Source organism: Ursus arctos, unplaced genomic scaffold (assembly GCF_023065955.2).
Source record: "Ursus arctos isolate Adak ecotype North America unplaced genomic scaffold, UrsArc2.0 scaffold_14, whole genome shotgun sequence".
Classification (NCBI taxonomy): Eukaryota; Metazoa; Chordata; class Mammalia; order Carnivora; family Ursidae; genus Ursus; species Ursus arctos.
In genome coordinates, this window is record NW_026622808.1 from 7688327 (window position 1) to 7714450 (window position 26124).

The following is a 26124-nucleotide window of genomic DNA, read 5'->3' on the forward strand; positions in this document are numbered from 1 at the left end:
CTAAAAATCAGAACAGAAAACAACGTTCAGATATCGTTTGTAAGGAAAATGTGGAATGTATACCATGGGCAGCTGATGGAGAAGCCCTAGATGCTGCATATTTAGACAGAGAAATGCCCTGTTGTCTAAATGCTCTGTCACAGAGGAAACAGGATTTCACAAGCAACTTGCATTGTTTCGAAGTGAGAGAAGCAGGACAGCTCAGCTTGGCGAGGCAAAGCAGGGGGGAGCGCGCCCGGGCGGGGGGCGGGGGGGGGGGAGTGGTCTGATTTGACAATGAATGGGGACAGTTGACCAGAAGCAACAAAAGCCGCTGTGTGCAGCTGCTCTTCATGAAGCAAGTTTTAAAATCACCTTTCCCAGCACCCTCGACAAAGCACAATATGCTGACCAAAACAAAAAACAAAAACAAAAACAAACAACCATGCCTTCTGGGGAGGAACGGGCAATCTTTTTCTAACACTCTGGTCAAGAGCAGCAACTTCCCTTCCAGCCTAGTATCTGCAACTGCGCGGGCCGTTGAAAAGACTTCACACGTGCGAATGGGCGCAACAGAACAGCGGCAGCAACAAAAGTGCAGGGACTGCGGAACGTAGCCTCTCCGACACGACACCTTGCATTATTCCGAGGGCAGATCGCTTACACACGGCCAACCTCTCGAATTATTTATAGGAGATTGATTCATATACTTAACCGAATGTGAGAGGAAATACTTCTAATTATATCCAAACATCTTTAATATGAGGGGAATTATGCTTGGAGACCTTCATTGCCAAAAACACGTTTTGCCAAATATGTTTTAAGAAAGAGGCGGCGGCTATGTGTTTTCCATATTTGACCCTATAAAAGGACCCTTGGAATGGGTGTGACTCGTCTTTCCTCATAAAGCTTGAAGGTAAGTGTGTGTGAGGACAGGGCTCTGTGGGAGGCGGTAAGGGATCTCTGGCTGCCCGCACGCATGCCACACACCCTGGCTCCCACTGCCCCGGCAGCCCTTCCAGCGAGGCTCCAACTTACTCCGTAGCAATTTTAATTAGCTGCTTTAGTGTCCCCAGTCATTTCCTGATTCTCACTTAAGAATTAGGCTATTATTGGGAATGGTTAGAGTCTAACCAGAAGAAATTTGCTCTTTTTCTTACAGTTCTGACCCACTTCCAGGTTGCATTTCTAAGGTAAGATCCTGATTTTTTTTTTTTTCCTCGCTCTTCACAGGCTGCAAGAAATCTTCCACAGGGGTTGGAGAGTGCTCAGGAGGTTATAAAACGAAAGCGTTTTCATTTCATGGCTGATCATGCTTCCCCTGAAAAATTCTGAGAGGGACTTTAGATACTCGTTCTCATTAATTTATATCCTCTGCAATACCTGAAAATGCTTTCTTAGAGTTTTGAGGAGTTTTATGCACAATTTTTTTTTTCTATTTCCAGCACTGCAGTCTGTCTTTTAAATAAATGACAACGTGCAATACAACATTTTGGTGTTATTATCCATTTATAGAGAACATGTAAATTTCCTGTTACAGCTTTTCCTCAGCACCATATAATGTAAAAAAATAAAAAAATAAAAAATAAAAAACCTGAGATGCTGTCTGAATGAACTGAGTCCTTGCCTTGGAAAAGTGGCTTAAATTCACATGTTGTGCCACAGTCCATAAAATGGAAAAAAAATTTTAAACGCTATGAAAAATGATTGTGAGCATTTTCAGCAAAACAAAGCATTTTGTGTTATCCAAATCACTGCAGTTTGAATGGGAAAATGTAGAAAAGTTTACACAAGTGCTCTGAGTTCTTCGGGGAAAAAAAAATCTTTATTATTATAAAACAAATTACCTCTGATCATTATTGACAGGATTAATGAATATTAAAATGGCAAGAGATGGATGGATCTTAAAAAGAAAGTTTTGTGAAATTTTTATGAGAATCTCGGTAATAAAGAAAACAGATAATAATATTTTATAATAAGTCTTTGAGAAATACTGAAATACTAAAGACAAGTGAAAAAGCCAAATTTGTCAAAATTATGGTATGGAAACAAGAGAAACTGATGTAAAATAGAAATTTTTTTTTTAAACAAAGCAGTGTAAAGCAGAGCTCCCTACATTTCTGCTTTCCTTTATCAGGTAGCCTTTGTAAATCTATAATGAACCCAAATCTATAATGAAAAGATTTTCACTACGTACAAAATAGTTGCTAGAATTTTCACAACATAAATCTATTGTACTTTTAATTCACAAAGCCAGCTTTGAGCCCTTCCCTGTACCTAGCATGCGTCCTAGGAGGCGTAAAGGATGCCTTCAAAGAAAGTGCTCCCTTGCCTGCAAGGTGCTTATAATCCAATTGGAAGATAAGAGCTCTCAACGAAAGAGCTGGAGGACACCCGGCCATCATCTTAGCTTTGTGTTCTGTATAAACCAATCACAGGCTGCATATAGAAATAAACATACATAACAAATAAAACACAGAGAGCAGCTGCAATATCATACCGTGAGCCAGAAACCACGGTCTCTTTGCAGAAGCTCCATTAAGTACCTATCAGCACTGGCACAGAACACAGACACTGACATTTCATCTCCAGCCAAGCCAGGGAGGTAGGTGGTCATACTCAACACAATGCTAAGTGCTCAACTGCTCAGTGAATCAAAATGTTTTCTTTTCCTAAACGTGACATCAAATATCTGAATTTCTAGACTATCTTTTCTTTCCCTCCCAGGCAGGGTCTTCGACTGGGCTGAGTTCAGCAGCCATGAGTTCAGACCAGGAAATGGCCATTTTCGGGGAGGCAGCTCCGTACCTCCGAAAGTCTGAAAAGGAGCGCATTGAGGCCCAGAATAGGCCCTTTGATGCCAAGACATCTGTCTTTGTGGCGGAGCCCAAAGAATCCTTTGTGAAAGGGACCATCCAGAGCAGAGAAGGAGGGAAAGTGACGGTGAAGACCGAAGCTGGAGCGGTGAGTGGAGTCCCTGGAGCTGACCACGTTTTATCAATTCTTGTGTTTCCTCGCTCAGTTGACGTGAACCGTTATCTTCCCTGTTTGCCAGACTCTGACAGTGAAAGATGATCAAGTCTTCCCCATGAACCCTCCCAAGTACGACAAGATCGAGGACATGGCCATGATGACCCACCTGCACGAGCCCGCGGTGCTGTACAACCTCAAAGAGCGTTACGCAGCCTGGATGATCTACGTGAGTTCATTCTCATGGCCTTCTGCTCATGCAGCTAGTTACTAGTTTGACAAATAGATGATTAAGGTCCCCATGAAACGATTATATTCTTTTATTTTCTTTTTGGTGTAGACCTACTCGGGCCTGTTCTGCGTCACCGTGAACCCCTACAAGTGGCTGCCGGTGTACAACACAGAGGTGGTGACGGCCTACCGAGGCAAGAAGCGCCAGGAGGCCCCGCCCCACATCTTCTCCATCTCTGACAACGCCTACCAGTTCATGCTGACTGGTGAGTGGCTCCAGTGTTTCGCATGCAAATTATCTGACCACCTAGAGTCACAAAGTGTTAAAGATAAGCAGATCTTCGGAGATAATCTAATCCAAGTCCCTGGTTGTACAGAAGAGGTAACTGAAGCACCGAGAGGGAGAGGCAGTCAAAGCTGGAATTAAAACCTAGCCCTCCAGAACCCACCCACCTCCATGATTTTACCAGGCCACACCTCTGCTCTACCCCTGTTAAACTTAACTTGCTTGCAGTCTCCTCCTTGGAAATACATAATTTATGGTACAGCTTTAAGTAACAATAGCTAAGATTAAGTAACGGTGGAATCACATTATCTGAATGGAAATGAAAAATATATGTTCCATCCTCTCGTGCTTAAGTTTCTTGTTGACTACAGATTTGATGCTTTTGAGGAATACTGTTATCTCTAACGGCATCAGAGACCATCTCAGAGAAGACAGCCTCTCTTTGAATAAAGATGGTATTTGGGGGCTACATGCACAGAAAGAGAAGTTGTTGTTTTCTCCTCCCTTAAAAGGATTTTTGTTCTGATTGAGTCAGTTCTCTCAACTGATCTTTCTTTGACCTGATGGCACACTTTTGGCAGGACTGATCAGAGTTAGGGTTGCAGGCTGTGGCTGTAAAATACTTTTTTTTTTCCTTCTCTTTGTGAGGCCAAATGACTCATTTAGAAACTAAATCTCAACCTTGGCTTGATGAACACTGTTTAAACCTATTACACTACAGTCCAAGCCCTTTGCACATTTTGCATTTTTCAGTTCCATGCATGAATCAGCAGACAGCATGCTACTGAAATCCACAGATGACAACCAGAGAGTGTCTCTGGCTTTGGAAAGTACTGCTCTTTATTTTAGACCAGAAGGACACACTTACTATGAGGGCTTAAGGAATTTAAGATATAACAACATTTTATGTTTCTCTTCAACTTAAGACATTTATTTTTTTTAATAATATTTTTTTATTATATTATGTTAGTCACCATACAGTACATCCCTGGTTTCTGATGTAAAGTTCCATGATTCATTAGTTGCGTATAACACCCAGTGCATCATGCAATACGTGCCCTCCCTACTACCCATCACCAGCCTATCCCAATCCCCCACCCCCCTCCCCTCTGAAGCCCTCAGTTTGTTTCCCAGCGTCCATAATAAGCATGAGAGATTATGGACTCAACTTAAGACATTTAAGAATAATATCATATATAACTTAACAATAATATATTTAAAAACTCCATTTAAAATGACACAGTATTTACACTCAATGCCCCAAATGTTTCCCTATAGAAAGTTCTGTTTGGGTAACTGGTATGATGCTGATTGTCCACTGTTTTTCTTCTAGATCGGGAGAATCAGTCCATCTTAATCACGTATGTATTACTATTCTAGGATGTATTAGTATTTTATTCACACTGGGAAAATGACAAACTAAAAGAAATTAGTTAGTGCTGCCATACTGAAGCCTTGCCGATCAGCCTGGACCTGGATACCGTTTGTACTTTGTTGTAGGGTTTAGACTGCATCAGAATGTAAAATAACAAAGTCCTAAACTTTGTCATTTGCTAGTCCAGTCTTAAAAGCTGCCCAGAACTTTCCTAAGAGTACGGGCTACAAATCCTTTCTCTGTGCACAGTCAGGACCCGGTACATGGCAGTGAACAACATACAGTCTTCTGAACGTTGAGCCATTTGGGAATGTTCCCAGTGGCTCATTTTTAAGGCCTACTTGAGAAATGTCTAGTCCTTCAAGACTTCACTTGAGCTATGTTTTTAGTCTAAGGAAACTGAAAAACATACCCATTGTTTCATAGAGTTTTTTACGGTTTCATCGCCCACATAGCTGTTGGGTGTCTGCATTTTGGACCTCTCAAGCCCAGGCCACAGCATCTGGAAGAGAGCCTGGCACATTTTAAGCACTCAAGAAATATGTGTTAGGTGATTAATGAATGAATTTCCCTACTTCTTGTCAGTGCAAAACAACAGAAATAATATGAGCTATAGTAGGCTGAAGAGAAGGAGCTAGGAAAAATTGACAAAGACATATAAAGATGGATGCATAAGGTAGTAAATGCTAATGATGGAAGTACTTTCATTTGTCACATAGCTTAATTCCTCACGTATGTTTGGTCTCTGTTTGACAGCGGAGAATCTGGTGCGGGGAAGACCGTGAACACCAAGCGTGTCATCCAGTACTTTGCAACAATTGCAGTCACTGGGGAAAAGAAGAAGGAGGAAGTTACTTCTGGCAAAATACAGGTGGGTCTGGGGTCAGACTCAAGACTCTCAGGGCTCTCAGGAAGTCTGGAGCCCCAGAGGTGAGGACCGCTCTTGCCTTTGCAGGGCACCCTTGAAGATCAAATCATCAGCGCCAACCCCCTACTGGAGGCCTTTGGCAATGCCAAGACTGTGAGGAACGACAACTCCTCTCGCTTTGTAAGTTTCCTGGTCACAGAGGTCTTCTCAGCCCTTCCATGACAGAGAAAGCATGCCTGATTTATCATCTCCATCTCATTTTTTTGAGTGCTTCAAGTTTTATATTTAACATCATCATTTTTACTTGCAAGGGTAAATTCATCAGGATCCACTTTGGTACCACGGGAAAACTGGCTTCTGCTGATATTGAAACATGTGAGTAACAGGACCTCCTAAACAGAATCCAAGAATGACAAATGATGGTCTGGAGGAACATTTTGCAGCTCCTGCTGAGCCTGGAGCCTGTGAAACACCAGTCTGCTGCCAAACATGCCCGTGGTTAATGCCAGTCTTATCCATAGCCCACAGTGTGCTTTATCCCAGTCATGAGCTAATGATTCTTTAAGAACTGCCAGGAGCCATGGGGCTTGTCTGAGACATTCCAGCCTCAGAACGAATTCCAACTTTCTCTGAGAAAACACTAACACCAAGGTAAATGAGTTGCCTTCCGGTTGAGAACAGGTGATTTCTTTGTAGCCTGAGACTTGATAAATGGTGCTCTTAGTGGTCCCTCTAGTATAAAGTGAGAAAAGACCCCGAGGAGGGAGGGGTTCTCAAGAATCAATTATATCCCAAATGTCAAGGATCTTCTGCATGAGAAATGTCTTTGTCCTGGGCCAGGCATGTTTTAGTTTCTTTCTAGAGGTGGTAAGAGCACTTGTAATGGTGTTTGTAGAGGCACAACATTCAGCTGAAATCTCAACAGGCCAGTGAGATTTTTTAGTTAATCATCCCAAATTCCAAAATCACTTCAGGAACTTTATAATTTTTTCCCCCTTGAGCAGTGTCTACTTTCCATTACAGATCTTCTGGAGAAGTCTAGAGTTACTTTCCAGCTGAAGGCAGAAAGAAGCTACCACATTTTCTATCAGATCATGTCTAACAAGAAGCCAGACCTAATTGGTAAGAAGGAGCTTAAATTTGTAAGCTAGAAGTTAATCATTTTATTAACTTCTAATGTAAAACGTATACCCTGAATTCTATGTCCCCAGAAATGCTTCTGATCACCACCAACCCATATGACTATGCCTTCGTCAGTCAAGGGGAGATCACCGTCCCCAGCATTGATGACCAAGAAGAGCTGATGGCCACAGATGTAAGTCACATACATAGTTTTTTTCTTTAAATCCATTATGTATGGGAATGACAATAACACCCCTCTATAGGCATGGTTAAGGATATGGTATAAATTCCCCTAAATAAATTAGTGTCTTCTGCCCTTTTGTCCTCTTATCTTTCTTGGTAGAGTGCCATTGAAATCCTGGGCTTCACCTCTGATGAAAGAGTCTCCATCTACAAGCTCACAGGGGCCGTGATGCATTATGGGAACATGAAGTTCAAGCAGAAGCAGCGTGAGGAGCAGGCCGAGCCGGATGGCACCGAAGGTAACACAAACAAAAAGCTCATTCCAAATTCATTACTTCTTTTTTTTTTTATATTTTTTTATTATATTATGTTAGTCACCATACAGTACATCCCTGGTTTCCGATGTAAAGCTCGATGATTCATTAGTTGCATATAACACCCAGTGCACCATGCAATACATGCCCTCCTTACCACCCACCACCAGTCTATCCCATTCCCCCACCCTCCTCCGCTCTGAGGCCCTCAGTTTGTTTCTCAGAGTCCATAGTCTCTCATGCTTCATTCCCCCTTCTGATTACCCCCCCTTTCTTTATCCCTTTCTTCTCCTACCGATCTTCCTAGTTCTTATGTTCCATAGATGAGAGAAACCATATGATAATTGTCTTTCTCTGCTTGACTTATTTCACTTAGCATTATCTCCTCCAGTGCCGTCCATGTTGCAGCAAATGTTGAGGAATCGTTCTTTTTGATAGCTGAGTAATATTCCATTGTATATATGGACCACAACTTCTTAATCCATTCATCTGTTGAAGGGCAGCTCGGCTCCTTCCATGATTTAGCTATTGTGGACAAAGCTGCTATGAACATTGGGGGCATATGACCCTTCTCTTCACTACGTCTGTATCTTTGGGGTAAATACCCAGTAGTGCAATGGCTGGATCATACAAATTCATTACTTCTTTACAGCTGAGCCTCTGATGAACATATGCAAATTCACCTCCATACAGACTTTCTATAAAGTGGTTCACTCATCACTCTGCCCCGATGAATTGTGGGGCCCACGGTAGGTCATGCGGGGTGCCTGAATTGTGTCTCTGCAGTTGCTGACAAGGCGGCCTATCTCCAGAACCTGAACTCTGCTGACTTGCTCAAAGCCCTCTGCTACCCCAGGGTCAAGGTCGGCAATGAGTTCGTCACCAAAGGCCAGACGGTGCAGCAGGTGAGTGCACGACCTCAGTGAATGACCCCCATCCCAGGCCTTCAGAGCATGTCTTTAGTAGCGCCAACAATCACTGCTCTGTCCACGAAGGTGTACAATGCAGTGGGCGCTCTGGCCAAGGCCGTCTACGAGAAGATGTTTCTGTGGATGGTCACCCGCATCAACCAGCAGCTAGACACCAAGCAGCCCAGACAGTACTTCATCGGGGTCTTGGACATCGCCGGCTTTGAGATCTTTGATGTGAGTTGTTTGGATAAATGCCCTTTTAAGGCCCTTCCATTTTGTGTCTGCTTTGCCGAATCCCCACTGGATTTTCCAGACTCGCTCCAACTCCTTGCTATTTCCAACACCTAGTTCAACAGCTTCGAGCAGCTGTGCATCAACTTCACCAACGAGAAGCTGCAACAGTTCTTCAACCACCACATGTTCGTGCTGGAGCAGGAGGAGTACAAGAAGGAGGGCATTGAGTGGGAGTTCATCGACTTCGGGATGGACCTGGCTGCCTGCATTGAGCTCATCGAGAAGGTCCGCTTGCTTTTTTCAGGTCACAGATTATATACTGCTGAGAAAAATCTTAAAACACTTCTACTCATAAATACTATCAGGAAAGCTCCTTCTTTTGCTAACTCTGACGGAGAAAGTCTGCTAAAAGGAGAGTGAATATTTTCTCTAGCATCCAGAACTCTCCATTTCCCGATAGTTCACAATGCAAGGACTTAAAACCACCTTTCCTTATAAAAGTGCACTATAAAGAATATTTTTTACTCAGCATCCCTTTGTCATCCTTAGATTCATTTTTAGTAGCAACTGAAATGCAAATTTCTAGTACTTTAAAGCAGTTTGAGGCTCACCACGGTACTTAATAAAATTTCAGAATTCCTTAATCTCACCCCTGGGAAAACTTTTTAGGAAGTGTGGGATTCAGCCTTAGAATCTGCATTTTCACCAAGTGTTTCTGATGCAACCAATCTGCAAGTCACACTTGGAGAAATATGGCTGTGGAGCTGTGGCGCAAGACATGAACTCCAAGAGAGTATGCTCTTCATTCCTCTCCCTCGCCACCACATCCCAGAGCCCGACACAGCACCTGGATCTCAATAGGCACTCAATAAATATTTGCTAATTTAACAACTTCTGACCCAAGGGATGAATTTTCATTAATTTTAAGAAATTAAAGGGTGAATTTACTCAAAGAGGATCAAGATGTCACATATTATTTCTACAAGCACACAAAATTCAAAGGCATTTGTTTCTTTTCATCCTTTCAGCCCATGGGCATCTTCTCCATCCTGGAAGAGGAGTGCATGTTCCCCAAAGCCACAGACACCTCCTTCAAGAACAAGCTCTATGAGCAGCACCTTGGGAAGTCGGCCAACTTCCAGAAGCCCAAGCCTGCCAAAGGCAAGGCCGAGGCACACTTCTCACTGATCCACTATGCTGGCACCGTGGACTACAACATCACCGGCTGGCTCGACAAGAACAAGGACCCCCTGAACGAGACTGTGGTTGGGCTGTACCAGAAGTCTGCAATGAAGACTCTGGCTCTCCTCTTCTCTGGGACAACAACTGCTGAAGCAGGTAAATTCCAACAGAAGTTATTCTTTATTTAATGTATCAAACATATACTGAGAAAGCTGTGCTATGATTGCTTGTACTCTCTGCCCCCCTTAGAGGCTGGCGGTGGTAAGAAAGGTGGCAAGAAGAAGGGTTCTTCTTTCCAGACAGTGTCTGCTCTCTTCAGGGTATGAACTTCCTTTGCTCTGTCTTATTAGATTCAGGGAATTAAATTTTACTGTATTTGTGGGGAAAGGGAAGTAATCCTGCAAGGATTCCAGAACTGGACGTGACTCAAAGAGACAGGTCAGTGGGTGGTGGTAGAACAGAGTCTTAGAGAGTTTGGGGTCATTTGGAAGAGACACCTAAGTATACAGGAGACAGGGTGTCAGGAGAGATGAAAGTGAATTGCAGAAGTCAGCATCAGATGGTAAAATTAAATTTGGGGGCCAGGAAATAAGGTCATTTGACATTTAAAAGGTTCTGCTAGGATAGGACTAAACAAAACATGAGATTTGCTGGAGCCTGTGGGAAATTCCAAATGAAGTACGTGCCTTGGTGTATACTGGTTCAGAACTGAAGTGAGTGGATTTTGAAAGCTGAAGACAGAAGATCACTGTTGAGGGGTGCCTGGGTGGCACAGCGGTTAAAGCGTCTGCCTTCGGCTCAGGGTGTGATCCCAGCGTTACGGGATCGAGCCCCACATCAGGATCCTCCGCTATGAGCCAGTTTCTTCCTCTCCCACTCCCCCTGCTTGTGTTCCCTCTCTCTCTGGCTGTTTCTATCTCTGTCAAATAAATAAATTAAATCTTTAAAAAAAAAAAAAAAAAGAAGATCACTGTTGAGAACTGGAGGCTGATTCTAAACAAAGGAAGTAAAAAACCAGATGTGGTAAGAAATAGCTCTTGAAGGAAAATTTACTTTTCTTAGGACAGTCCCATCTGTAACAATGGAAACTTAAGTGACTCTGAAAAGCCAGGATTTCCACAAGTTGCAATACTTCTTCTCACACTTGGTAACATGGCTGTTGGTGTTCTGCCAATTCCCAGAGTGAGGCACTAAAAGGCCACTTCCTGTGGAATGAGGAGGAGGACACAGCTCTGTAATTAGGATAAGGAATAGGAATGTGATAGAGAAGCAGATACAATTTAAAATAGGGTAAAGAAAGAAATGAGAGATTAGGAAAAGACACTGAATTATTTGTAAAGTCAGATCATACATCTAGACCAAAGAGTCCGGGTAGAATATTTCCCTGCATTTAGAATGTCATACAGAAACAATGAATCATGGAACACTACATCAAAAACTAAGGATGTACTGTATGGTGACTAACATAATAAAAAATTTAAAAAAAAAGAATATCATACAAAATCTACAATACATGCTAGGAAATTCAACAGCAGTGACCATGTCAACGACTAATAGAAAAATATGTTTATAATGCACAAAAACAGGAAAGAGAAGGACATTTTGGGAATGTGGAAATTCCAGAAATAACTCTTCTTATTTTCAAATCTGGATACTATTCAGATAGTATCCGAATTAGATACTACTGGATCCTATAATTCGATACTATTAGAATTGCACCAATGTCACAATGATTATGTCTGTAAATATGAATGCATGAAAACAGTGCTTTTTAAAACCAACATTCATAAATTCCACAGGAGAATTTGAATAAGCTGATGACCAACCTGAGGAGCACTCACCCCCACTTTGTACGGTGCATCATCCCCAATGAAACCAAGACTCCAGGTAAGACCCATCTGATACCCAAACAACTCCAGGCTGTTTGCTTGAGACCATGAAGTAAGGCATGTGTATTCTGCCTTTTAGGGGCCATGGAGCATGAACTTGTCCTGCACCAGCTGCGGTGTAACGGGGTGCTGGAGGGGATCCGCATCTGCAGGAAGGGGTTCCCAAGCAGGATCCTTTATGCAGATTTCAAACAGAGGTCAGACTCTCTCACTGAAAATTATCTTAAAAAGTTCTTTTATTCATTTTAATTTTTTCAATGGAAAAATCCTTTATATGCTTTCTATTATAATTGAAGGAAAGAGAAACACATTCGACAGACTCTGTATTGACATACTAAAAGTTTGACACCCTTTGATATACAGAGAATAAAGACACGGATATGATTTCTTGTTTATGTTTGTTAGACTATCCGAAACCTATGTCATTTCTATAGCAAGGCAAGAAGATATCTTGTTGGTGACAAGAGCGCTATCATTTATTTGTTTGGCCTAAACAGATACAAGGTATTAAATGCAAGTGCTATCCCCGAAGGACAGTTCATTGACAGCAAGAAGGCTTCTGAGAAGCTCCTTGCATCCATCGACATTGACCACACCCAGTATAAATTTGGTCACACCAAGGTAATGGTCTCTAAAGCCTACCTGATGCTATCCATCTCCCTATGAAGTTTATGTACAGTGTGTGATCTGCAACTCCTCCCACGCACAGGTCTTTTTCAAAGCTGGTCTTCTGGGGCTCCTAGAGGAGATGCGAGATGAAAAGCTGGCCCAGCTGATTACTAGAACCCAGGCCAGGTGCAGAGGGTACTTGGCGAGAGTGGAGTACCAGAGGATGGTGGAGAGAAGGTATTATAGAGATGCTTTACTGAACCCCCTCAGCCTAGACCCTTCTAATTCTGCTTCCTGTTGGAACCTGACTTTGACCACTTCTGCTCCTATCACAGAGAGTCCATCTTCTGCATCCAGTACAACATCCGTGCGTTCATGAACGTCAAGCACTGGCCCTGGATGAAGCTGTATTTCAAGATCAAGCCCCTCCTCAAGAGTGCAGAGACAGAAAAGGAGATGGCCAACATGAAGGAAGAGTTTGAGAAGACCAAAGAAAGCCTTGCAAAGGCTGAGGCCAAAAGGAAAGAGCTGGAAGAGAAAATGGTTGCTCTCATGCAAGAGAAAAATGACCTCCAGCTCCAGGTCCAAGCTGTGAGTATCTGAGCCCATTTCTTGCAATTGGATGCTAACATTTCAGTTCAGCAGTTGCAAGAGGAAGGTCTAAATTCCACCTCACTATCAAACTTTCCTAATTCACAACTCCTTAGAAGTTCTACACAATCCCAGATGCAACATTACTACCAAGCACTGTGGTAGGATCCCTTGCTGTTGAAAAAGAAAAAACGAAACCACTCCTCCTTTCCCCCTGTTGTTTCTCCTAGCAAAATATGGGCAAAAAGTGAGGGGATCTTTGCTCCTTAAGATTCTCCCTACTGAAAAGAGCACATAAGACCAGTGAAAAAAAGAACCATAGTCACAGTGAAGAGGGAGGAGACATTGTGATGGAAATGCATCAACTTGAAACCAATATGAAAACAACTGGCAACTTCCCTCTCAACTTTGTCTTTAAAAACTCTCCAGTACCTGAAAGAATAGAGTCAGTGCAAGGATAATGGCAATACTTTTTATAGATAGTGTCAGTTTTTGAGCTAGCATGAGATGGGGTTGATACTCTTGTTCTCATGTCCCAAAAAACATCCAGAAGATTGGGAAGAAATATTTGATCAAACACCACTGTCTAACCTACTTTTGTGACTCAAATGACAAGAGACTTTCAGTTTGCTACTAAGACCAACAATCTAAACCCTGAAAGGGACCCTGTAGTCCGCTGTATTCAGAAGCAAATCGACATTGGTCCAGTTGGGTATTTAGGCTTGGGACACTCAACTAGGAAACTTGAAGAAAGATGAACGGTCTGTTCCTACCTAGGTTGGCATTGTGCCTTTCCCTGTAGTTCATATACAACAGGGTTTTCCAAATTAAGAAGAGGTTCATCACACCTTGGAGAACCAGTGGATAACGCAGGGCATATCTCTTTGTTCTGGGCATACTCCTCTCCTTCGAGAAGTATGACCTCTTTTCAGCATCATTCAACTCCCCACATTTAATAAATGCATGAGGACATTCCAAGCGCTAGGGATACAGCTTGAAGCAGGAGACATGGTCCCTGCTCCCACAGAGTTTCTATTCCAACCCTTATTCCCTCTCATGAGAAACATGCTCGCTACTTCTCTATGCACCACCTTTGAACATGTTCAGTTCCCCTTACTTCTTCCATGTGTTCCCTGTAATTCCCAGTTACTCTGTAGGACATCTTCCCTTTAAGTCACTTTCCTGGTATTACTCCTCCCTCTGAGCAACCCGCTGGATACCTGGCCATTTTGCTTCTCGTACACTAAGCTTTTCTGTAAATAAATATTAAAGAAAGAAAGGTGACTGATCTGAAATTATATACCAACACATTAAATGCAGGTGACATCATGCAGGGGAGGAAAAAGTTTTCCTGGAGCCTTTCTTAATAAGGTCCCTGGCTGAGTCTGAAAATTTAAAAATCAATCAATAGGAGAGAAGCATGAATATTTATTGATTTTTACATGTACACGGGAGCCTTTACAAGAGACTGAAGACTGCAGGAAGCTTGTATATCTTTTAGACAAATGATAGATTTGTAAAGAATTGATAAGACAAAGGGGTTTGAGCTAAGGGTAGTAAATGGTGAAGAAGTAACTAAAGAAGATAAAAGTTACTTTAACAAGGTTGTTTCTGCAGCCTTCTTGGCCCCCAATTCCCATCTCTGGTGATAAGAATGTCTTCTTTCCTCCTAGTACAGGGAGGGTACTTTTCACGTGAGAGTTTAATGACCTGTTTCAGGGAAGAAGGGTGAGTACAGGAGGTCAGAGTGGGCTTCCTACTTCAGCCATTTTCTCAAACTCCTTCAGTTTACGGTATGCAATATGCCAAGGTGCCATATTTAGGGACAGTGTGTCCTGAACCTCATCGTTAGCAAACAGAAGTGTATCATAATTTCACCAGGAATGCTGACTTAAATTCCTTTAAAAAAAAATCTGCAGTGCCATAATAAGTACCCAATAAATATCTCCTAGATGATGGAAAGCTTATAAAAATTAGCCTAAGGCTTTAAAACAAAATTTACTTGTTTGGTTTCAAAATATTAATGAAATCTGATGTCCAGAGAACTAAAATCTAAAAGTGTCTATTATCCCTTTTCAGGAAGCCGATAGTTTGGCTGATGCAGAGGAAAGATGTGACCAGCTGATCAAAACCAAAATCCAGCTGGAGGCCAAAATCAAGGAGGTGACTGAGAGAGCAGAGGATGAGGAGGAGATCAACGCCGAGCTGACAGCCAAGAAGAGAAAACTAGAGGATGAATGTTCAGAGCTCAAGAAAGACATTGACGACCTTGAGCTGACCCTGGCCAAGGTTGAAAAGGAGAAGCATGCCACAGAGAACAAGGTATGAATCCTATTCTGTTCTACCATACAGAGGTTCTGCCACCCTACTAAGATGCTTTAGAGCAGATACCATTTCCCCTTTTAATTTTTCAAGGTGAAAAACCTCACGGAAGAGATGGCAGGCCTGGACGAAACCATCGCAAAGCTGACCAAGGAGAAGAAGGCCCTCCAAGAGGCCCACCAGCAGACCCTGGATGACCTGCAGGCAGAAGAGGACAAAGTCAACACCCTGACCAAAGCTAAAATCAAGCTAGAGCAGCAAGTGGATGATGTAAGCCTAACATCATATAAAAAATAATTTTTTATTTAGTAACAAACTAAGTAAGTCTGCGTTTACATTCTAATAATGTAGTGAATACTTTTCAAGAGTTTCCAATGAATTAGTGTAGGACATCATCCCCGGTACAAGGTCTAAGATGAACACCCATAGAGTCAAAAAAAAAAATCAATAAAGAAAGTTGTAGGTAACAGTCGATATGGGTAAAAAGGGTTAGGGGAAAGAAAGGTTATTCTGTTTACCAAGAAAAACTGTACAAACAAAATGGATTTTGGTTGGGATCAAAAAGCAAATGACTATGGGAAGAAACAGAGAGGGTGCTCTAAGCGGGGAGCACAGCAAGAGCAAAGAAGTAGTAAATATCCATAAGGTTTTCTCTCACAGGAAAAAAGGGGATTCCAAATAAGGAATGTGGAAGATGAATTCAGCTTTAAATGTGACCTGATATCGAATAGAGAACCCACTGTAAATATCTGAGTAAGGGAGGAACCGGCAAAAATCATGGTTTAGAAACATTGCTACAGTATGGGTATGGCGAAGCACTAATCACAATGGTTTCCAGTGGGGAGATTCAAAAGGCATGACATCTCCCTAGCAGTTTACTATAATCATATGGTAATGAGGCATGGTTCACTTTTTAAATAATGACTCTTGTACTAGGTAAACAGCAAAGGGAATGGAATGAATGGGACAAATTTGTCTTACGCACAGAAAAATCAAAATAAGCTGCTGATTAGATAGAAGTTAAATGTTTACAAGTCCAACCTGCGATAAAAGATGATAACAGTCCTAGAACTGTATTCATGCATTATTAACTTTTAGCTTGAAGGATCCTTGGAACAAGAAAAGAAAATCCGAATGGATCTAGAAAGAGCAAAGAGAAAACTAGAGGGAGACCTAAAATTGGCTCAAGAATCCACAATGGATGTCGAAAATGACAAGCAGCAACTCGATGAGAAACTCAAAAAGTAAGCAATGAGGACAACATTTCCATGGGGAAATTACTGTTATTATATCTGTGACTGACATAAAATGCTCCCCTAACAGGAAAGAGTTTGAAATGAGCAATCTGCAAAGCAAGATTGAAGACGAGCAGGCCCTCGCAATGCAGCTACAGAAGAAGATCAAGGAATTACAGGTGAGTCGGACCCCCCCCCCACCTCTTCTGCACATTCCAGGAATCACAACGGCCAGGAGCTGGCATTCACGTTGCTGTGTCACCCCCAGGCCCGCACCGAGGAGCTGGAGGAGGAAATCGAGGCAGAGCGGGCCTCCCGGGCCAAAGCAGAGAAGCAGCGCTCTGACCTCTCCCGGGAACTGGAGGAGATCAGCGAGCGCCTGGAGGAAGCCGGCGGGGCCACTTCCGCCCAGATCGAGATGAACAAGAAGCGCGAGGCCGAGTTCCAGAAAATGCGCAGAGACCTGGAGGAGGCCACCCTGCAGCACGAAGCCACGGCAGCCACCCTGAGGAAGAAGCACGCAGACAGTGTGGCCGAGCTCGGGGAGCAGATCGACAACCTGCAGAGGGTCAAGCAGAAGCTGGAGAAGGAGAAGAGCGAGCTGAAGATGGAGATTGATGACCTTGCCAGTAACATGGAGACAGTCTCCAAAGCCAAGGTACAATCATGGTTTAAGTCTTAAAGAGACTTCTGTGAGACAGGTGTGAGTGAGCCGCTCAAGAATCCTCAGTAACTGGCAGGAGACTACAGACAGTGCAAGCAGAAAGACAGACACTCAGGTGTGATGAGGGAAGCACTCGCTCTTGGTTGTGAGAACGGCCACACCCAAAGAACATACAGAGTGAAAAGTTTAGCTCTTCCAAATAAAAACTACAATTCAACTATACATTTTGGGATTTTAAAAACACCTCACCTTGATGAAGCTTCTGTTTTGCCCCTTAAGCACAAATACATAATATGTTTTTCGAAAAAATCACCGAGAATTGAATCAAGTATCATTACTCTCCTATCAAAGATAAGCCAGTCGAGTAAAGACTTGAATTCACAAAGCAGTTTACTGGTAGCATATTTGGACTATGTCATCTGTTACTCTTTCCTTCATAACCTTAGGCTTCTCTAGTTTTCGTTTATAAGGATATTGTATTCTCAAAATAAATAAGTGCCCCAGCCCCTATGGAATGCTTGGATTATGAAAAATTCCTGTGGTCCAAATGCTTGCTTGAGATGCCTTCTACTACTTTTGGAATGCAGGGGAACCTTGAAAAGATGTGTCGCACTCTAGAAGACCAGATGAGTGAACTTAAGACCAAGGAAGAGGAGCAGCAGCGGCTGATCAACGACCTGACGGCTCAGAGAGCGCGTCTGCAGACGGAAGCAGGTGGGCCATGTACCAGTGTTGACCTTGAATGATAAATTTCCCTTGGATGCTTAATTTGCTGAAAAACTGCACTGACTTGTTGAGATCACATATTACCCCCTGGGGATACCCATCACCACCACTATGAACACATCACTGACCGCTGGCATGGATTGCTTTCTTTTTTGTTACAGTTGTGACTTCCATTAAAGAGAGCAGGCTCTTCTGTTTTTATACATTTTAAAGCAGATTTGACTTTCATCAAGTTATCAAATTAAAAGTGTAGCTTCACAGTATTTATTTGCACTTTTCAAAATGCTTGCATAAGTTATTTATTACCCTCAACAGTCTCTGTAATGGAATCCACATTTCAAAGATGACAGACTATGGCAGTGATGAAGTGACTGTCCAGGAATGCTTACTCCGCTCCTCTTTCTGAAGTCTGGCCAAACGCTGCTAGCTGGCACAGTCACACAGAGCAATATTCAGCACTACAACCCAGCCCAGGAGCCTTAAGTGATGTTTGTGGAATTTTGACTATCAAATTGGAGAGTCTCTGAATTTCCTCTGTCCCCTAATCAATCCACCCAACTTTTTACCGAAGTTCCACCTCCCCAAGTGAGAGATAACAAGATAGAAATTATTTTATGGGTCACCTGGACTATTAAAGTAATAGGCAGATCAACGTGTTGGAGAACCACTTTACTCTCTCATAGTCATTGAAATATTGTTCTTTGACAGAGTTCAAAGTCAGGCTTTTATTATTGTTGTACAGGTAGTTAGTACACTTCATGAAAAAAAAAAAAACCTGTAATCTCAAAGACTCAAAATGCTCCTTGTAGACACTTTTCTAAGTCCTTTCTATAACTTAGTGGTATGGAAAAAAAAGAAAGTTGTGATTCTTACTAAATACTAACATCTCTTGTTACATCCTTCTTGACCAATTTCTACTGCGATAAATAATCTTAAATATCTTCCAAAATATTTTGTGTTGGCTCATAAGTATGTAATCAGCCTCCAAGCTTTCCATACTTCTCATTTCTACATAGATTTGCTCATCAGAACTGAAGTGGAGTTTGGTGGCTTGCTGTAATCCGTACTCTCCAATGTGTTTCAAACTCAGCTCCCTTTCCCTGATCCAGCTTTTAATCCAGAGTTCTGATTTCCAAAGGGAGGTTGAGATTTCTCCATCTTGGTCTTAACAGGTGAATATTCACGCCAGCTAGATGAAAAGGACTCGTTAGTTTCTCAGCTCTCAAGGGGAAAGCAAGCATTCACACAACAGATCGAGGAACTGAAAAGGCAGCTTGAAGAGGAAATAAAGGTAAGCCCTACTTGTCACTATCCTTATTTTTGAGGTTGTTTCGTTTACTTCTACAGATTTTCTTCTGATGGTCTGCAGGAGCCTAGGGACAAAATGTCACTTTAAAGATATCAAATTAAGTCTCTGATCTCTATGTTCTCAGGCCAAGAGTGCTCTGGCCCACGCCCTGCAGTCCTCCCGCCACGACTGTGACCTGCTGCGGGAACAGTATGAGGAGGAGCAGGAGGGCAAGGCCGAGCTGCAGAGGGCGCTGTCCAAGGCCAACAGCGAGGTCGCCCAGTGGAGGACCAAATACGAGACAGATGCCATCCAGCGCACGGAGGAGCTGGAGGAGGCCAAGTATGTTCTAGACTTACTTGAAATGGAAATATTTCTGTTAACAAAGCACATCTGCCATAAGCACTATATGGGAAAATGTCCATTGCTCCCACAACAAATTTGGAAAACCAAGGAAAAAAACATGCATGAACATAAACCAAAGCACGACAAACAATCTAGGCGGTGCAGGAAAAGAAATTAAGCTAGAGGGCAGAAAAAGAAAGCAAGGAAGGCAAGAGGACATTGAAGGACAACTTTTGACATCATTCTATCTATAAAGGTGTAGACAGAGTAAGTGTTAACTGTACTTCCTTGTAACTTTCCTCCCTCTCGGCCACTAATGGGAAAATCAGTCCAAGATGTTAGGTGTGTAAGGGAAAAATAACTGGGCTTCAGAACATAGCAACTCCTTCTGAGATGTAAAAACATAGCTATTCGTAGGGGAACAAAGACGTATATTATTAAAGACTAAAAAGAAAATATAAATTCTGCAATAAGAAAGGATACACAACATTTCACAAAGGACCAAATATTCAATGCAATCAACAGTTCAAGATGGAACTATAAAAATGGAGAAACTGGACAGGAAGAAAACTATTCATTTAACAGGAAGTTTCAGGAGAGATCTAGTTACTTATGCTGTGACTCATCTACAACCATGTAGTTGGAATCGTGGTGGGGGGATGCCTTAGAAGATCCTCTGAGTGGAGCTCGCAAAGCAAAACTGATAATGATTTGGAAAAGTTTATTTTTATTAAATGATTTATGAAAAGCCAGGAAAAATAAGGGACACGATTAGCCAAAATCAAGTCTATTTGATTTGAGGTTGAATTCATTCATTTGAATTCAATTCATCCTACACTGGAGCGCTTAATATGTGTGACAGCCTATGAGAAAACAAAGATGAGCAAGATACACACTCCACCCTCTGGAGATGAGAATTCAGTGGAGACAAGATATAAACAACAGTAATTCAAAGCAGATATTATTATTCTAGAGAGGAGGAGCAAACCAGCCACTGATGGGTAAAATGTTTGCTTGGGCTGATCACAGATGGCCTTAAAACCTGAGTACGAAGTATGGCGATGTTGAAATTTAGACTGTTTTCAGGATTTAGTTCATAGGAGAGTGGGAATGAATTAACACAGAACTGGGCCTACAAAACAAGATGGAAAAGCAAAGTATTAGGAGTCTGGTTCTGGAAATCACTCTTTCGTACCTACTTTGAAGCATCCAGTTGTGTGGATGGCCATTCACTTCTCTTGTCCTTATTTCACTTTTTAGAAAGAAGCTGGCTCAGCGTCTACAGGATGCTGAGGAGCACGTAGAAGCCGTGAACGCCAAATGCGCTTCCCTTGAGAAGACGAAGCAGCGGCTCCAGAATGAGGTGGAAGACCTCATGATTGACGTGGAGAGAACCAACGCGGCCTGCGCCGCCCTGGACAAGAAGCAGAGGAACTTCGACAAGGTAACGCATGCAGTAGTCTCTGCCTCAGTATTCAACATAGGATGAAAGCCAGCCTGCTATCTTCAGTGTGTCTTATTCAAACTACCTGAGGGCTGTTCTCAGTAGCTCCTGCTCCACGGTAGGCAGTGGGGGGGGGGGGGACAATGCCTATGGTTTCCACTCGTCTCATTCATAATGATCTGTCAGTTCCAGATCATCTCAACTCTGACATGTGCCAGGATAGATGGTGTCCGTCCCATCAACTTTATCCATTAAATTTCTGGGCCATTCTTTGCCCCTCAGATCCTGGCAGAATGGAAACAGAAGTATGAAGAAACTCATGCTGAACTTGAAGCTTCCCAAAAGGAGTCCCGCTCCCTTAGCACAGAGCTGTTCAAGATTAAGAATGCTTATGAGGAATCTTTAGACCAACTTGAAACCTTGAAGCGGGAAAATAAGAATTTGCAACGTGAGCACTTCTCACCTTTTCTTTAAGCAAAGATCTAAAAAATGTTTTCCCTCACTGAACAAATTTTTATATCTTTGTTCACCAACAGAGGAGATTTCTGATCTCACTGAGCAGATTGCAGAAGGAGGGAAACGTATCCATGAACTGGAGAAGATAAAGAAGCAAGTGGAACAAGAGAAGTCTGAACTTCAGGCCACGTTAGAGGAGGCAGAGGTAGACATTTTACTGTACATTCTAAAACAATTACAAGAGGAATTAGAGACTACCGCATGTAAGAATTGATGAAATTCTTAAATTAAGAGAAAAGAAAAGTAATTCTGACTCTTTGTACTCAGTATGGGGATGGAGAATCGACCATGCATGCAACTAACACACCTATATGTCAGGAACTGCGCTACACACTGAAAAAAAACAAAGGCGAATAAGTTAAGGTCCCTGCCGTCAAGGGCACTATCTAGCTGGGGAGACAGAAATATATAAAATCAACAACACATTGTAGAAATTTCCAGAACAATGGAATAAAGATGTGTTATGGCAGCACAAGAGCAAGAACTAATTCCTATTTCTAGAATACTATATAAACTTCCATTCCCTGCTAATGTCACCCCTTGCTGTCATTAAAGGCATCTCTTGAACATGAAGAGGGAAAGATCCTGCGCATCCAGCTGGAGTTGAACCAAGTCAAGTCTGAGGTCGACAGGAAAATTGCTGAGAAGGATGAGGAAATTGACCAGCTGAAGAGAAACCACATCAGGGTCGTGGAGTCGATGCAGAGCACCCTGGACGCTGAGATCAGAAGCAGGAATGATGCCATCAGGCTCAAGAAGAAGATGGAGGGAGACCTCAATGAGATGGAAATCCAGCTGAACCACGCCAACCGCATGGCTGCAGAGGCCCTGAAGAACTACAGGAACACCCAAGCCATCCTCAAAGTAAGCAGGTTCAAAAGACGGCCCCAAGGTGGTTGGGGCGACTTCAGCTCTGAGAACGAGGTGTCTCCATGATCGTTCATTCCACAGGACACCCAGATCCACCTGGATGACGCCCTCCGCGGCCAGGAGGACCTGAAGGAGCAGCTGGCCATGGTGGAGCGCAGAGCCAACCTGCTGCAGGCCGAGATCGAGGAGCTGCGGGCCACTCTGGAGCAGACGGAGAGGAGCAGAAAAATCGCAGAACAGGAGCTCCTGGATGCCAGTGAGCGCGTTCAGCTCCTCCACACCCAGGTGAATATAACACAATAGTCAAAAATACAAAGGAATGAAATTGAAATTCCTGCTCATATCTTGGCATTACCTAAAAATGCATTCATAATGTTCCATGGAGGATGAAGTTTTAAAACATTTAATATTTGTGCTTAACAATATCTACACTGTGACATTCAGTCACATTAAAAATATGCTGTCACCTCAGATAACTTATGGAACAAGGAGGCATACTAATTACTTACCTAGTTCATGAGTTCATTAAAAATCTGGCATCTTAATTTTGCTCTAATGTACTAAATATTTCTAAATTTGATATTTTAACCAGAACACGAGCCTGATCAACACCAAGAAGAAGCTGGAGACAGACATTTCCCAGATCCAGGGAGAGATGGAGGACATTGTCCAGGAAGCCCGCAACGCAGAGGAAAAGGCCAAGAAGGCCATCACTGATGTGAGCAACGGGCAACATGGTGGGGGTCAAACTTGAATCCAGATGTTCTTGCTCATCTCTCTCAATGGGTTTTGTTTTACTGTTTAGGCAGCCATGATGGCCGAGGAGCTGAAGAAGGAGCAGGACACCAGCGCCCACCTGGAGCGCATGAAGAAGAACATGGAGCAGACGGTGAAGGACCTGCAGCACCGTCTGGACGAGGCTGAGCAACTGGCCCTGAAGGGTGGGAAGAAGCAGATCCAGAAACTGGAGGCCAGGGTGGGTCTTCTGATAAGCATATTTCTCACCTCATTCCAAACCAGTGCATGATTTTGAGTACCTCATACTGCTAGATGATTGGGGCATACAGAGACAAATGAGAAATGTTTCTTGGTGTCCAAGAGCTTTTAAGGACACAACTAGACTAGGCCATCAAAACTACATATAAAGCAGAGTAAAAGCAGCACTGCAGGTCATCTGAAGAAGCAGAAATCCACTGAGTGAATGGATCACAGTAAATGTCTTTTAAAATGCCTACCTTCTTCTGGGCTCCTGGATGGCTCAGATGGTTAAGCATCTGCCTTCAGCTCAGGTCATGATCTCAGGGTCCTAGAATCAAGCCCCGCATAGGGTTCCCTGCTCAGTGGACAATCTGCTTCTCCCTCTCCCTCTACTGTTCCCCCTGCACCCCCTGCTTGCGCTCTCTCACTCTCCCTCTCAAATAAATAAATAAAATCTTTAAAAAAATAAAATAAAATAAAACGCCTACCTTCTTGCAGGTCCGTGAACTTGAAGGAGAAGTTGAAAGTGAACAGAAGCACAATGTTGAAACTGTCAAGAGTCTACGCAAACATGAGAGGAGAGTGAAGGAACTCACTTACCAGGTAAGGAAAATGGACTATCTAGGTTTTCATTCTAGTCTGCAAGGGCTCAAGAAGCTAATATACAACAAAATGTTAATGGTATTTGTACTTTCAAGAGACTCACTCTTCAACATATTATTTCAGACTGAGGAAGACCGCAAGAACGTGCTCAGGCTCCAAGATCTGGTGGATAAACTGCAAGCGAAGGTGAAATCTTACAAGAGACAAGCTGAGGAAGCGGTGAGTTTTGAACCCCTTGGAGTGACTACATAATCCCCCACCAGCCCCAGACTTAGGCAAGGCCAAGCCTGCTTAGTTAGAAGAATGAAAGGAAAGAAAAGGAGGGTACAATGAGGAAGGATCAAAGGAAAAGGGTCAATGACATTCTAAACAATGAGAAGAAACTAACAACTTGATAAGCCAGGGAAAACTGTTTCAGGGAAGGGGAAGAGCAACACAATGCTTTTGAGTGGACAAGAGTCTGGTTCAAGGAGCAGAAAGCAGCAAGAGAGAGCAGTAAAGAGAGGGCTGGGGAGCACGAGAGGAGGCAGATCACAGGGCCTTCCAGGCCTTGGTAAGAAGTCTGGATCTCATTCTAAGTACAATGGGACACTGGGAAGCCACAGGAGGGTTCTAAACTGCTCGGTCATGCCCTGGTTTATACTTTTTAAAAAGAATATTCTGGCTACTTTGTGGAGAATGGATTGTCCGATAACACAGGTAGGTACAGGGTGACATTCTAGGAGGCTTTTCGGGTGGGCCCATGGCTTGCCTGAGGGCAGCAGTGGAGCAGATAGAGAAGAGTGGAGGGATTCAAGAGGCATTCTGGAGGGAGAAACAATAAGATGTGCTAATGGGTTGCCCTGGGGAGGTAGCGGAAATGAAATCAAGGGTACTTCTTCAAGTTCATGGTCTGAGTAACCAGAGGGATGGTGCAGCAACAAGGACTACAACAGGAAACTAAGGGAGGAACAGATTCATAGGGCAAGAAAGAAACAGGAATTCTGTTCTGGAACACTGTTTGAAATACCATCATATACATAAGTGAAGGTGACAAGTAAGCAGTTAAGTCTGGAGCTCAGACGCTCCTGGTCATGTTCAGACCAATAGATTCTTGCCACTCCACCTATCTCATTTCCCCAGCCTATGATTTATTTGAAATAATAAATATCAATTTTCTAAGGAGGTAAGAATAGATATATATACCTCCTCATCACAAATTAGTTCCTCTGTCCATGAGGGTTTTCATTATTCTGCTGACCTCTGAGGTCTGGGGCGAGAAGCAGGTGTAAGGGTGACAGAGAGAGAGGGAGACTTAACGTGTCTCTAGCCCCTACTTCCCTCATCTGTAACAGGAAGATCTGAGGTTTTATTCATGCTCTATTATTTAGTGATTCTAAGTTTTATGCATTTCTAAATTTGAATGCCATATTTTGAACAGTTGTCAATGAGCCTTTTAAAAAAGACAATTACTAAAGACTAAACCCGAACCGGCCTTCCCAAATTCACTGCTTGTCTGTTCAAAAACAATCAGAGACTACTGAAGACTATTCTAGGAAACAAATCTTGTTTCATTTCTAAACTGCATTAAGTGGCAATAATTTATACTCAAATACTCAAGGGACAATAATTTATACTCAAGGCTATTAGCTTGATATAATATAGGTGTGTTTTTTATTATGTTCAGTTAGCCACTGTATCATTAGTTTTTGATGTAGTGTTCAGTGATTCATTAGGTTTTTTTAAGAAGGTTTTTTTGTTGTTGTTTTTGTTTCTCTTTTAAAGAAGGTTTGGTTCATTCACCAAAATCTGGGGGGGGGGGGAAGATTAGAAAGCTGACATATTTAGTAGGAGCTCTAAGATGTTTACATGTTAAAAAAGAGAACTTTTAGAAATGTCAGCGGCAAATGTCACCTGTCCCTCCTTGTTATCCATGAGTTCAGGAAGCATGAGAGGACTTAACACACACACACACACACACACACACACACACACACACACACAAAATCAAGAGCGTTCTAGTTTGTTTGTTTGTTTAAGGTTTACTAGAGTGAAGCATTTTTAAGTAAAAAGAAATCTGAGACCAACCAACCTAAGAAACTAGAAATTCTGAACTCCTTTCCCTCCTAAATGCATCTCCATTCATTCTCAGGAGGAACAATCCAACATCAACCTCTCCAGATTCCGCAAGATCCAGCACGAACTGGAGGAGGCCGAGGAACGGGCTGACATTGCCGAGTCCCAGGTCAACAAGCTGCGGGTGAAGAGCCGGGAGGTCCACACGAAAATCATAAGTGAAGAGTAATTCAACCAAATGCTAAAAGTGACCAAAGAAATGCACAAAATGTGAACATCTTTGTCACTCTGTTTTCTACTTTGGTTTTTTGCAGATAAAAAATTTATCCGCAAA

The 26124-nt window shown here is 42.7% G+C and overlaps 1 protein-coding gene across 1 annotated transcript; it reads left to right on the top strand.

The window, feature by feature from the left end:
* Positions 1-338: 338 nt before the first annotated feature.
* MYH1 (myosin heavy chain 1) lies at positions 339-26124 on the top strand. Its single transcript, XM_044391720.3, has 40 exons — positions 339-895; positions 1142-1172; positions 2707-2943; positions 3035-3178; positions 3290-3446; positions 4800-4827; positions 5598-5712; positions 5797-5889; positions 6021-6084; positions 6733-6831; positions 6921-7024; positions 7175-7313; positions 8115-8233; positions 8324-8473; positions 8588-8758; positions 9502-9811; positions 9905-9975; positions 11455-11542; positions 11624-11741; positions 12042-12165; positions 12254-12390; positions 12489-12744; positions 14824-15066; positions 15160-15336; positions 16165-16310; positions 16390-16480; positions 16570-16959; positions 17553-17679; positions 18864-18982; positions 19125-19321; positions 20585-20768; positions 21051-21216; positions 21305-21429; positions 21840-22148; positions 22236-22439; positions 22747-22872; positions 22960-23130; positions 23631-23735; positions 23859-23954; positions 25867-26124. Exons 3-40 carry the CDS (start codon positions 2740-2742, stop codon positions 26017-26019), a joined length of 5820 nt encoding a protein of 1939 aa, XP_044247655.2. The 5' UTR covers positions 339-895; positions 1142-1172; positions 2707-2739; the 3' UTR covers positions 26020-26124.